Below are 15,262 nucleotides of genomic sequence, written 5' to 3'. Positions count from 1 at the left end.
CTGTAAATAACGAGCTGTTTATTGATTACCAGGCTCAAATAGTTTTCTAATCAATTTTCCTTGAATTACTTTTGTATGTTGTGAAAAATGGAGAATGTACTCTCTAGAGAATATATGCATGGTTCCCATGCTTTTCTAAAGATAAATTTCCAGGGTTTTTCCAGGATGAAATTACATTTTTCAAGGTTGACATATGACTATTACTGAATGAATCAAAGAACATTTTTTATTATAAAACATGCATTTTCTAAATCTAAAGATGTTTCTCTTTCAAGGCTCTCCAAAATATCTAAGTAAGAAAAGATGATCATGTGCAAATTCCCAAAATGTATCACACGAAACAAATTTGCTTATATTTCTACAAAATGGCATGCAAAGTCATTTCTGTGTACAAATAAAAAATTCTGACTTTATTTTGCTGCATTATATTGCTAATTGGAAACAACGTAATGAGCATAAATTGTGTTTTGTTTCCTTTCAAACCTTTAATTCTAAAGAATTCTATATATATATATATATATATGCATCTCATAGAAAGTAACATTTCCTATTATAGTGTATATAACAAAACAATAAACGCAAATAATTAGAATATTTTCCTGTAACTAAAGGAGTTTAACCATGAATTTATCTGTACCAATAAAATACCAAACAAGATTTTTCAACCAACCTAATCTCCTTAAGACAATCTGGTTAAAAATCCATCATTTAAAAAATATATTCAAAAGGGTTGATTTAAATTTTTACAAAAGACCTTCAAAATTATATACTGTTGAACAAACAAGGACTGAATTTTCTGTAAAATCAACTTGTCTTCTTGTAATTCATTAAACCAGTCCCCAAACCGAAATTGATACAGGGGCTCGTATTGTTTTTTAATATATAGTACAAGGAACAAAATGTTTTATTTCAGCTCTGAGATTCAACAATTTTGGCTACAAATTTGGCTTAAAACAAATAGCAGTCAGTTTTCTAATCTGGGTTTCCTCCGATTATTCCCACCCTATTTTTCAGATTTGAACATTTATTTTGGGGTATGGGGTTATTGCAACTGCATATCGAAAATTTGGAATTTGCAGTAGCGACATATGTTAGTCGTTTACCAGTGGGCCTAGAAAATTTAAACTTATGTTATATTGATTGATACTTGCATGAAACCGATTGAAAAATGACTTATTTTCTCAGAAATGACAAATATTGTCATCGTTATGTCCTTAATCCGCTGACAGGCAAGATGAAACTATCGCGTAGATGAAAACTGACCCATATTCGCCATTTGCATTACTAGTCACATGACTTCACAAATCTCAGATGATGACATTGGTTGTCCAATAGTCACGTGATACCAGTAATAAACTCCTTTATAATGTTGCTGTACAGAAATTCAATTATATTAAATGAAAGTCAGGTACTTTTTGTAAAAACCAGCAATCTGGACAGTCAGATTTATCAAGCAGAGAGCACATTTCAACGTGGTGGTCACATGATACAGCAACACTCCAGAACTTGGAATATATAAATATGGAGAATTTTGCGTTCTTTCGTTTTTGTATTTTTATTTCAACAAATATGCAACTTTCATTTAATTTGTTTCTTTCTTTCTCTACAACATTTGAAAATGTGGGTTGTTAGATTTATGTACTCCTGCAACTAGCAATGCAAATCACGAATACCAGGTCATATTTCATCAACGACGTAGTTTTATCTTGTCTTTCAGCAGATTAAAGACATAACAATTTTAATATTCACAATTTCTGAGAAAATAAGTAATTTTGATATCAATTTCATGCATGTATCACTCGATCTAACAACGTTTAAAGTTTGCTAGGCCATCCAGTATGCGGCTACGCTTTGCCGCCACCGTGTTGGCCGCTTGTGATGCTAGATTAGTTTTCATACCTTCCATGTAAAGAAAGATACAGATATCAAGCTGACTTTGAAAATAAAAGTCTACTAGACGAATCTAATCCACTGGGCATTTGGATCGACTCAGCATATATGTTTATTGCAAGCAACCAAATGATCCGTACTGCACCCTCCAAATATTCTGGTTAGAACTCTGTAAATTTAACTCATGATCAGTTTAGTTACGACTCAATTACATGATTGTTTCGGGTGTCAAATTGTGGCAGAAAATTCCTGGGTTTTTCCTACTTTCATCAATAGTTGCAAAATACAAGCACTTTTCACAGTCTGGAAAAAAATTATCATTTCTTCTGACTTTTTCCCAATTTCTGGTAGCATGGGAACACCGTATATGAATAATGGAACTGGCAGTCACAAAAACAACTGCACCCAGCCTGTAAAAACGTTTGTTTTTTTATGGCTGGGTTTTTAAGGTTGCTGACTGATTTACGATACTCACAGAACCGAAGTTCCTTAGGGAGGTAGTTTCTGAGTTACATTTAGATGTATTCTTGGGTCTCATATTTTGTAGCTATTGGTTTTTTAATAGTGGGAGAACATGCATTTTTTGTCATTCTGATTTGAACATAACATATGAGCTATCCTTAAATATTCCTCTAAAACATTTTGATCAATGTAATAAGAATTAAACAATAAAACAAATGCAGTACTCGAGTGTTTGTGCCAAGTCATATTTGGTCAGTTTCTATTTTTTGTCTGTCCTCTGTGGAAGTGAAGTCCATTTTTATTCAGATTTGAATGCCATCAAGGACCATCATAACACCCCATAAAACATTCTGCATCTGGCCTAAAACTGATGGGATTGTAACAGTAAGGTAGTTTTAGTATTTATAAGGCCTTGGTTGAATTTGATTGCCACCATTCTGTATCAACATTTAGCTAAGTTAATATTATCAGGTCTACACACTTTCATTTCCAGACAATAAAACCATCCAACCAAATTTTGTATGCAACTTTATTTCATGAGACTTGACTGAGTATGCAGCTTGATTTCATGAGACTTGACTGAGTTATGTTATAGGCATTCTGCATGATCATTTTAACAGAATAGTACCCCAGAGTTATAGCCCCTGATTGTCAGATCCTCCACTTTCTTTACCACACAGTAAATCCATTGATTATTATTGGACTCCAACTAAATTTATTACACTGCTTGATACTGATGAGACCTGGGTTCCATTGCCAGTGTTCTATGACATCAGTAGTGTCTTATTTTATGAATGTGCCTCTCCACCTACTGTATTTTGATTGTCACACCATAAAAAAATATGGATCTAAGTGTCATATGACACACTGAGGTAGATGACCAGGGCAGGTATTGAACTGGTAACCCTTGGATTATGAGACACTCTGTCATCAGGGCTATCATAGCTCTCTGCTTCATAGTTGAAAAATGTTTCCAATGCTTAGCAGATGAATGGATGAAGTAAAATTATCAGATTGGAATGAGCCGTGTTGTCCAAGTAAAAAGTGTTCAGTTGTCAAAGCATGTATATTGTAGCATGTAAAAGTCATATTATAAAGATATAGATTATATGCATTTATAAGCTCCTGACACAGTTCCGGTTGTTTTCTACACAACATGTAATCATTACAGACAAAGCTATCATGTCAATTCACTTATTAACTGTTGAGAAATAACTTTAAGACATTTCCATTTCATCAATCTCATTTACATAATTCACATATTTCATCAAGTAAGTAATTTTTATTGTACTCAAGATGCTTTTCAGTTTAATACAAACACAAATAGAGGATGATTATTTGGATGCATTTAATGCCTAATTACTTGAATTTAATTATTTGAATTCTTATTAAATTATGAATGGGTCTTTACAGTGACATATCTTTCCTTAATTTGTATGCAAGTCAAGAGCCATTTACAGTTACTTGAATGACATAATTTTTTATTTTTCAGGAGATATGGTGGTATATGCTGGTGGACAGCTTCCTAATCAAACAGTACAAGTATCTTCCAACATTCTGAGAGCTGTTTTCACAATATATACATAAAGAACAATTTCTGTGCAATGTCTGTTTGTTTCAAACATAAAATTATCTTTTTTCTTGTTTGAATCAGTCTTTCATGATACAGATAGAATTACTGCTTCCTAAAAGAAAGACCATTAAAGTAACCTCCCTTTGTTATTGTTGGTTGATCCTCGTCACTCAGATAATGATTATCAGTGTCAGTACACCTTTGTGCAGATACCTTTATCAATAGTGAAGAGTTGTCTCCAATAACTGGATTATTGGTAACATATTTGTATATGTAGGCAGATGCTGTATAAAGAATAGTATAAGTATTTTAAACTAAATTAGAGTAGAGGATATTTGCAGAATATTTGCTTTCATATTTGACACAAAAGTAATTTTCTCACAAAAAAGTTTGGTTTCTTGAAACACATTTGGAGGGAACGTATACTGTAACTATACTGAACTTAGTACACTTCTCACAAAGTTGTAACAATTTTTTATTCGGTTTACTCCATGTAAAAATTTGGATGCACAATCCCATTGCAATTAATATAATGAAATACCTTGAGTTCATTTTTGTTATTTTGTGACAATGAAAAGCACTGTTATGTTTGTACATTGGTTGACTTTCCCAATGTATCTGCTGTTGTAAAAATTGTATAAATGAGTTTTAATAGTTTTACATATCTTGCATGTACTTTGATAGTTATGTAAGTAATACTGCCTAAAATGAAAATTGTATGCTGCCTGAATCTTTTTACGTATTTTTTATGCCTTCGTCAGTTTATTTGGATAGTGTATTTTTCTTCAGTTTTTTTAAGATATCATTGTGTATTTTATTCAGGATTATTATATATGATATGAAATTTATGAAATAAATTCATCAATTGGATTTATTTTGCCAGTGGTTCAGAATAAGATTGAAATTAATCAACCAGTTTTAAATATTCACAGGAAATGAACTTAAATGTTATACTTGTAATATTAAAGAACAACAATTCATCTTTTTTCTTCTAACATTGCATAGAATATTGGGGTGACATTTTTATACTCTTATTTCTAGCTCTGACAAAAATGCCATAATCACTTTCTTAACATATATTTTCCTTTCTTGCATAAATATATAATTTCATCATGTAGAATAAAAACCATTATAATTTAGCAAGTGGCACAGCCACAAATTAAAATATATAATTTTGTACAAGATAAAATATGTTGGGAATTTGTATAGGAAAAGAAAATTTTCTTTTTATTACATACCAGACTTACTCCTGACTCAAAGCTTTTAAGATCAAACATACTCTTCAGTACCCTCCCACCCACCCCATCTTCCTAAAATCAAAATTAATTTCATTAATTGATGATAAAAATATCTGTGACCTAAGAAGTGGTAGGATTGGGATAATCTCTTGAGCTAAACTACTTTTAATATTTGTATATTATTTTGCTCTATCTGACCACATACTGTGTCTGATTCAGCAATGCATCACAGCTTGTTCATTGTTATTAGTAAGTTGAATTTTCAGCACTAATATAATTTCATTGTCTGCAAAGTAATAGTTTCCTTTTTTTGTTCTAGCTCACAAAATGCTCATTTTTCTTGCTGCATGCATAACTTCTCTAGGCACACATAATCAAATATTGCATGGAATGATGGAAGTCGGGTATTTTCAAATGTGAAAGTATAAAGATATATTTTTCATGTGAGAATATAGGAATGATACAATATGAGAATTATTTCACCAGTAATTTTCTATATTTCATGCTCATGTATGATAAATCTCAGTATTACTTTATGCAGTAAAATATTTGTACATTTCTTTCCAAAAAATCCCTTCAGAGGAATATGTATATATATTCACTAGGCAAATACTACAGTGCTTGTGAATATGTCCAGTAGTTTATTTATTTATAGAAATATGAAAGGACTTTTAAATGTAAATGCTGTAAGGAATTGTGTTTTAATAATTTTGTTCTTGGAAAGTTTCAGTGGTGTGTATGTGTGTGTTTAAAATTTTGATTCTAATGAAGGAATGATGTATAATTAACAATATGAGATGTTTCCTGCTTCATAAATTTCTATTTTCAGTTAAAGTACTGTTTTTATTTACTAAATTCATATTCCAGACTTTCTCCTTTGAATACATTCCCCAATCATATTACATAAGGAATCTTAGCCTGCTACCTTACAAATCCAGCCCTACTAGAAGACAAAAATCATCCTATTTTCTTCTTTTTTGTTTTAAAGACAAAGGGCAGTAACTCTTGCCCATTACCTCCCCTTGATATGCCAAGTGTCGCCGGTTTTTTTCCTGAGACACGCATTGTAATAACATCCAACAGTCCAGTCCATTTTTGTGTTCCTATGGACCCATCAAATGTTTGCTTTGCATTTATAATGGGGATTTATCGATCTACTGCAGTTGTATACTTTATTTTACAATTTCTGCCAAAATTTTGAGAGATTTGTCTTGCTGCAACTTCATCTTATAGGATCGCCATCCCACAATGCTATCATTGATCTTAAACAAGGTCATTAAAGGTTAGTGTACATTTGACTTCCATTAGCTTACTCTCTCCGCTACGGAGCTCTTAATAGCAAATTCTGAAGTGCTGCTTCATAATTATGCTTAATTTATTCATATTTCATGCTGTTTTGATAGAATTATTATTAACCAAGCATGCAGTGTAAGTTTTAAACAGGGCCATAGGTTCTTGATATGACACTTTACTGATCTGTTAGTTACGACAGTGTTTATAGTCATCTAGTAATTTCACACATTACTAGTTTCTGCTTTATTTTGTGTCGTTTAAGCATATATCAATTAAACTTTCTTCAGGACACTTCAGAACATGGAAGTTTACCATGACTCCTGTTTTGTTTATGTTATGTATACATGGTTTTTGTTTTCCAGCATCTATAAAATGTGGTTACTAAAGTGTTTTGTTTCAGCAACCTAGTAATTTCAAAATATTACTAGTTTCGGCTATGGTGTGTTTCATATTTCAGAGCATGGTAGCCTACCATGACTCTGGTTAGGTTTATAGTATGTACACATTATCCCATCTCTAGTAACTATGCATTGTGCTTAAGCTTAATATAGGACATAAGTTTATGATACAACACGTTTATGGGTCGGTTTGTTACAGCATTGTTTTAGCGATCTAGTAATTTCAACCCATTGCTAGATTCTGATTTAGTTTGTGTCTTTTGAGTCGTTTCCGCAGAATATTTATTTAATCGATCTATATGCAATTTCAAAGTGTGAAAGTTCACCATGACTCCTGCTTTGTTATGTTATGTATATATTGTTTCTGATATACAGCGTCTATATAGTATGGGCTGCAGAGCTGGGTGGTTTATTCTTTTACCTAGTTAGTCACATACTAATTTGCTAATCTGTGCTTTGTTTTCTCTCGTGTCATTTCAGGAGGAATATTTACTACATGCATGACATGCACATGCACAAAGATTCCCTGTTTGGCATTGAAGCGAAGGAGCTAAGTATGCAGTGTTTGGTTGAAAAATATATGCTCTGCTGTACATCAGAAGGCAGTAAAGGGGAAAGAGACAGTCAAGGTCACGCAGGATACCTCTGACATCCTTAGTCTCCACCCCAAATCAGCCTCAGTGGCAAGCCTTGTGGGGTCACTGGAATCCCCCCCACCACTAAAGTTCGTCGCACGGAACCACCACATACTGTTATGTCAGGGGGACAGAGAGGATAAAGGATGGGACCATCTGTCGCTGGATAAGATGCATCAGTCGGTACTGAAGTCAAAGCTGTAATCTCTTCAATCTGAGCAAAACATTAGGGGAATATTCCACACTTTTAGGCAGCCCAGATTGGGTAAGCCTCCACATATGTCAGCATGGCCTTCAGCCCGGTAAGTCAGGGTGGATGGAATTTATGATTAATCAGCTGGAGCCAAATAATACTAATAATAATAATACTGCACCAACACCAGCACTCCAGCCAACACCGACAGTCACCCCAACATGACCAGCAGCCCAGCATGAAGACCTCTTGGTCCAGAATGGGCCAATTATACTACAATTATGGGGATGTTTGTGATAGATCCGTCTGTCTAGCTAGGCAGTTTGCAACATATCATTATTTCACTGATGATTTCAATGATAAATTGGCTTGTTCAGTTAAGGCTTTGGAGCGGCTGGCACAGGTGCATGCTGGACCAATATATGTGCAGTGACGGTGCTGGAAAGGCTGGAAGTGCAGGCTGGTAGTGCAGTGATGTCGACAGTACAGGAAAGGGTGGAGATTCCAGAAGTGATGGATAGGTAGGCACTGAGGCGATGCTGACAGTGTGGGAAAGGATGGCAATGCTGGCAGTGCTGGTAAGGCCAGTAGAGCAGACTATGCTGGCAGTGCTGTCTTTACTGGCGATGCCGGATATTAGAGTACTCACGGCTTATACTCAAGGGAGAGCTCATGTCTTGCACAGATGCAACAGAAAGGATTTGTTGAGGCCACCCGGATTGACTTACGCTGAGCCTGAAGCTGAACCAGATGATAACCTGGTGCACAGTAAGGATGATGAGTCATCGATAGCTCATGTGCACCTACATCAGCCCCTATCGTGCAATAATACAGTGGCTGTATGAAACTGATTTGAGCTTACTGGACCTCCCTGTTTCCTAGGAAGTGGGGGGAACTGATCCAGGTCAGTCGGAAGGGATTTGGGTTTTCATTCATCAACAATGCCTTCATCCCTCCACATGATATACACAGTCAGATCGGGAGATGGATGCCTTTCTAACAGAGGATACAGTCGCTCATAAAAGGCGCAGAGCTTATGCTAAGGACACATTCCCTAATGAATTACTCAAGACTTGCTTTGACAGGCAAACAGCAGGTGGAGGCCCATCATCGACTGGAGTCTCCTCACTATATTCAAGACGGGGAAGGCGATATCATTCCCCTTCCCCATCAGATGGGGCGATTATGCTGTTAGTCTTGAGCAGACAGATGTATATTTACCATTTTTCCCATCGGCCCTCAACAACCCCTGGGCTTTCACTTACACAAGGGACTCCACTCTCTCCCTTTTCCAGGTGTCATCATCTACATCAACAGCAGCATACCTGGGCAGCATCTTAAAGACATGGTAAGTTCACACCTCCGTACATGCCAGAATTTCATCCATTTGGGTACAGACTTTTTAACCAACCGGAATCTGGCACGTCCCCTTGTGTTCGTGGTCCCAGTATTGTCCTCAGCTATTATCCAGCAGTGGACTTGACCTCACTCTGCCATCTTTTTATGCGGGCCTTGCCAGCACATTGGTACTCCATTTTATGTCCTCTTACTCAAGCAGTCATGATCACACCTAAAATTTGATCATTCCCATGTCATTGGGGCAATCCAGGTTGGCTGACTATTGGAATCCCGCTGAAGAACCCTAGGCAGAAATAACATCTAAAGCCGCCACCTTTGCACATGGTGGGATTACCCACCTGTTGCTGACTTTTAGTACCGTTAGCAAAATCTGGGGAATGACCTCTCTGCATCAATATCTCAGAATGGAAGGCTGTCATCATTATCTTTCATCTCCGTAAAGATCAATCCTGGGGTCAAAACAGTCCTGTTGTGATTGGACAAAACTGTGGTGGTGATCTATATCTTCAAACAGGGATGTACCAGACCACTTGTCCAGTGTTCTAATTTGGCATTTTTCTATATGGGTGCAACAATCTCCCTATCAATTTAGACACCTTCTGGCTGCATCAATGGCTTCACTGAGAATCAATCCAGAGAGGTCATGTCCTTCACATGAAATGTCCCCCTCCATCAGTTGGTCATCACTCAGATTCACACGCTTTAAGGGCATCTGATGATCAACTGTTTGGCGATGAGGTGGAATCAACAGTTACCCACCTTTGTCCCCCTAGTTCAAGACACAGCACCTTGGGCTGTGAGATGCACTGTCAGCCATCTGGGAGGGGTTGTAGGCCTTTGCCACCCCTCCTACAGTGCTACAATTACGGGGTCAAAATGGAAAGATGACTCTGATAACCCATCTTTGAGAGCACAAGCCGTGTATCACCGTTCTATTTTCCCAAATGATAATTCACACAGGAAGATTCCTGCCAACCTGAATCGACTGTTAGCTTCTTCTACATACTCCGCTTTTACCAGTACAGCCTTGCGAATTGGACAATTCAAACCTTCAATTGTAGAGAGAATTTAAAGAGTAACCATCTATGTCGCCCATCTGCATGCCTCTATCACTTAACTGGTCAACTTTCTCTGGCTCTGTTCTTGGAGCAGAAATAGTTGGACCCCAAAGTCTACCACCCTATGATATACAAATTCTGGCATCATGGCAACATATCTGTGTGGGATAGAGATCTATCAGAGCTTTTAGACAATATTGGTTTCCTTGACCAATATCCCTTATTTGTCTCCAAAGGGATCCAATCAGGTCTTTTTAACATGGCTATATTCGAATCCTTATGAACTTCTAGGACAGTACTGCAGTGCACATAGTTATGCCACAGTTCCAAGGACAGTACTGTTGTGCATACATTTATGCTGCAGTTCCAAGAACAAAACTGGTGCACATATTGATGTTCCAGTTCCAAGGATAGTACTGTGGTGCATATATTTATTCTGCAGTTCCAAGGACAGTACTGTGGTGCATGCCACAGTTCGAAGTACAATATTTGGGTGCACATATTTATGCCACAGTTCCAAGGACAGAACTGCAGTGCACATATTAATGCCATATTTCCAAGGACAGTACTTTGTGCACATTTTTATGCCATAGTTCCAAGGACAGTACTGTAGTGCCCATATCAGTCTGAAGAAAATCAGATCTCCACAGTCCTACGTTTAGATCTGAAGGACTCCAGTCAGAGGTCATGTTCTGTTGACCTTGTGGTTCACCAAGCAAATCACAACTTTCAAATTTCTGAAAGTGACACACATCATTTGGGAACATACAATTATTAACAATAAATCTCTCTAACACTAAATTACAATGCTTTGTCTGATATGATACTAAATATAAGTGGACCAGAAATTCCCAAGGTCACCAGAAGATGAACTTTTATGGGTGGGTGTTGTATCTATATGTATGAATGTGGAGGTCTGATTTTAATCAGATTGGTGCACATATTTATGCTGAAGTTCCAATAATGATACTGTGGTTAACAAATTATGCCAGAGTTCCTAGGATGGCACTGTGGTGCACAAATTTATGCTGCAACCAATAGAAAAACCATATATATGGCACTGGAATCTAATAATGTATGACTGACCAATGAAAACCAGTTTCTGACCAATGAAAACCATCTAATGTTTGATTGACCAAATCATTATGGCAACTGAATTGCATCATTAGAATTCAGAGGTAGTTGTTAGTGTTTGTTTTACAAAGATTTGAGGTCTTACCTAATAAATACTGTGTAATTTAGCTGGGAGTAGTCTTTGTAGTGGATTCAACTTTACAAAGCCTATAATTGGGTATTTACAGAACTTAAATTCTAAACATTGACAAAATCTATGAAAATTCAGTTTAATACACAAAATCAAGTGTCTAAAATTTAGACTTAAGACGAAGTTTCATGGTCTCCAGACCTGTCTTCAAAAATCAAGTATCCAAGATTTTGGACTTCAGACTGTAAGTTTCATTACCTTGAGTCCTATCTTCAAAACTCAAGTGTCTAATATTTGGACTTGAGACTGTAAGTTGCCAGTCCCACCTTCAAAACTTAAGTGTCTAAAATTTGGACTTGAGACTAAGTTACTAGTCGTATCTTCAAAACTGTTCCTGAGACAATGGATGTCATAATTAAAACTAGAAAGAATTGTTGACACAGTGGTATCAATTGATAATGGAATGTAGCATTGCCTTTGTACAGGAGTATATCATCATTACTGTTAACTAACTTAACAATACAGATTTCAATTGTCCACAAACCTCTCTCTCATATCAGGGCATCGTTTATTTGATCATGAGGTGCAAGAAGAAAAATGCGATGGAATACCTGTCTTTGTCATGGTTAATCATTTTCTAATGCACATATATGTAATCAAACTAAAATAATATATAGCACTAGTACATACTGTTTTAGCACAATTACATCTGAAGCACATGAATGTAATATAGAAGATCATGTAGATATTTTAAAATCCTTCTCAATGTCGGCTGCTAAATTTTTACTACACAATCTCTTTCCATAATGATAATTATTTGACACATTATTTTCCATTCTTTTGGAGATATATATATATATATATATATATATATATATATATATATATATATATATATATATATATATATTTACATAATAAAAAATTACAGGAACGATAACACAATTTGAATTACATAATCCATATACATGTTGATTTGAAGTATAAAACAAAACTGAGACTTTCTATTCCAAAAGTACCAACTTATAGAAAATATTTATCATCTGTTTGAATTTTGCAGGTAAAGTTTCTTGTTTTTAGCTTTATAATGGCTTTAGATTTTGAATTTTTAATAGACCTTAATCTTGTTCCATGGACACCTTGCCATAATAGGTTCCTTCTTCTTTGCCTCTTCACATGTTGCTTTTCCTGGTAGTGAAGCAGTTCTTATAAATTGTCCCAGTTTTTATTTTTCTACAGCTGCCTTCTCCTCCAAAGACCATGGTATTCTAATTATTTTCTTCTTTTTTGCTTTCACACTTGACTTGCAATTTTTACCTAAAACAAAATATTCCCTTTTACTTTCAGATCTTACATTCCCAAACACTGATACCATTTGAAATAGGAATTGTTCATCTGTTTGCCATGTAAGGACTGTTCCATTAAAACATACATGGAACCCAGGGAAGGGACTTTTAAAGTGGTTACTCGCCCAAAGATACAATTTAGAATTTTTTTTATCATTTCGAACTCTGTGAAATCAAAGTACTGTGGCATATAGTTCTATAACACTGCCTTCCCTGGCCATGTATGTTTAAATGGAACAGCTCTAAGCAATGTAAAGAAACCAATACTGACAACAGGAAACATTAACATTAGGGTCTTGAGTTCACACTGACAAATATATTAGTGTAACATACTATTAATTTGTTTTAGCAGCATCAGCTACCAGTGAATATCATACATCTCTAGCAATATTTCAAATCAAAAATGGAAAAATGCGCCATTAACTAAATATGATTTAGATATACTGGAACAATTAGTTTTGACATAAGATGAACTCAGTTTAATATTGTAGGATATAGTTATCACCAATTCTTGTTAAACAATCTTGAAAGTACAGATGTTAGCATTAACAGTGATTTCTTTATTTTCATGTGAAAAGCTTGTAGTTTGTAATAAATATATTTCTGACGGTGCTATAATGTTCTGAAATATAATTATTTTGATACAACAAAAGGTCCAAGCAATCTAGTATGATACATTTAAATAATATGTTATAATCATGTAATTTCACCTTATAGATATTACTAAGTGGATGTCCTTAATACATGAGCTAATCTTCCAGATTATCACGGTTTCTTGCAATTAGTTGTTTGTGGTAACCATCAAGAAAGGAATTCACAGCCTTAGTGGTTTTTCTGATCACATCTGGGTTGGGTTTTTTTAAAGCATTGCACATCAATTTATTTCAAGTGCTGACTAAAGGGGCACGAAGTTTAATATATTATCTTCAAAACATTTCTGCTGTTATGTAAATTTAATTTACACTGTTTGTTAGTTTTTTTTAATTTTGTATTTCAGTACATGCTATTGTAATGTAACATTGTATGTTGGACTTGACCTTGTCCAAAATTGAGTTTATTTTCTGCTTGACCTGAACTGACATTTTTAAAATTTTATTTTGTAAACAAATAATACATAGCTAAAATATTTTCTATGTGTATAGGCTTAATATCAGGATTATTATTAACAGAAGAAGTAAATATGTTTGTTTGGGTCTGGGTCATGGTTTTGAAATTCCCTTAGTGTAATTCACATAGTCCAAGTTCTGCTTTTTAATAATAACTATCATTTTTACTTTGTTAGCATCAGGATCATTCTAGAAGGTTACTGTCAATTAGGTATTAGGTTTTGTTTTAGAAAATGCTAATAGTGTCCTGAGGTCAAGTAGAGTACTATGTAATCAAGTAAATAAGAGGATTTTTCAGTCATGCTTTAAGATCTAGCACTTTTAAGTTGAATTATGAGTTGTGTTCAGTATTTTATTTCAGGCTGGAATCTTTCTCTTCAAATTATTGAATTTAAGTGATTATTTTCTCTGAAAATACAAAAGTGCTCTGACAAAATTCTTGGATAGAGACAGTCACTGGAATACATAGTGAATTCAAACCTGGAATTATACTACTGTGATTCAACAAAAGACTGTTGGAATGTGAACACTCTACAAGCTACTAGAGACACAGCAACACCCTCAGTTTTGGATTTAACTTATTCAGGCCTCTAAATTATTAGGACACTTGTGTCTGTAATTCTAGGATTATTTGGGATTTAAATCATAACACTATAAGTTCCTTTTAATTGCATTTTCACTTTGCATTCTAGGGAAATACATTATTTGTTGAATTTTACAAAGCTTATTGCTTTTCACTCTTTTCTGTAATTTACATGACCATTCATCCTGAAGAAGTAGTGGTATAAAGATTTTCAAAATGGCCATAATGGAGGCTGTATTTCATATCAGTTTTCAATAAAGATCAAACACATACCATATGGCTTCTTCTGGTGAAAACCCCAAGTCAGTATGAATATTTGTGTAGGAGATTTAGCCACACAATTTTCACAATGTCAGATCAACATTTAGAACCAATCAGATATAATAAGTCTTTTATGTGAAAATGCCATGTCGATATGACCAGGAAGAGTAATGCTAACAATACTGTCAAGACGGACACTGTAGCAGACATACAGGATGCCTGAACCACAACATTTTCATTTCATACCAACTTAACCTTGGAATATGTATGTAAAATTTCATGTTAATGCACAAACTTGTTGAAAATCCTGGGATAATGATATTAGATAACATAGTTTCAAGTAATATACATGTAACTGAACAAAAGGCACATCAGAGATGTATCTATCTTGCACTAAAAATAATGACTGGCCTTTTTGTATGGTTCTGTTTCCTCATCTCCTTGACAACCATCCTCCAGGAGAGGACGTAAGGTTTTCAGAGGCAATCTAGGACTGTCTGCAATCCCAACCTCATCCAGAACAACCACAGACACAAATCTTTCAAGATCCTTATCTTTCTGAAACTGCACCCACTGGCAGAAAGTTCCCATGATTCCATCTGGATGTTGACAGGGGGCTGCACTGGAAAGACACCATCTGGACCATAGAATGACAAGGAATTG

At 35.1% G+C, this 15,262-nt stretch overlaps 1 protein-coding gene across 1 annotated transcript in view; it reads left to right on the top strand.

Moving 5' to 3' along the window:
- Positions 1–14,611, top strand: part of LOC149773606 (uncharacterized) — a 47,332-nt gene extending 32,721 nt beyond the window's left edge. The window contains exon 11 of the mRNA XM_089946354.1: positions 3,845–14,611. Within this exon, the coding sequence (XP_089802480.1) occupies positions 3,845–3,939 (95 nt within the window). The 3' untranslated portion in view covers positions 3,940–14,611. The remainder of the gene's footprint in view (positions 1–3,844) is intronic.
- Positions 14,612–15,262: the final 651 nt, after the last annotated feature.

This window comes from Sinohyriopsis cumingii, unplaced genomic scaffold, assembly GCF_028554795.1.
Source record: "Sinohyriopsis cumingii isolate HCF-2022 unplaced genomic scaffold, ASM2855479v2 utg000624l, whole genome shotgun sequence".
NCBI classification, from domain to species: domain Eukaryota; kingdom Metazoa; phylum Mollusca; class Bivalvia; order Unionida; family Unionidae; genus Sinohyriopsis; species Sinohyriopsis cumingii.
This window is presented reverse-complemented; position numbering and strand designations above follow the sequence as displayed.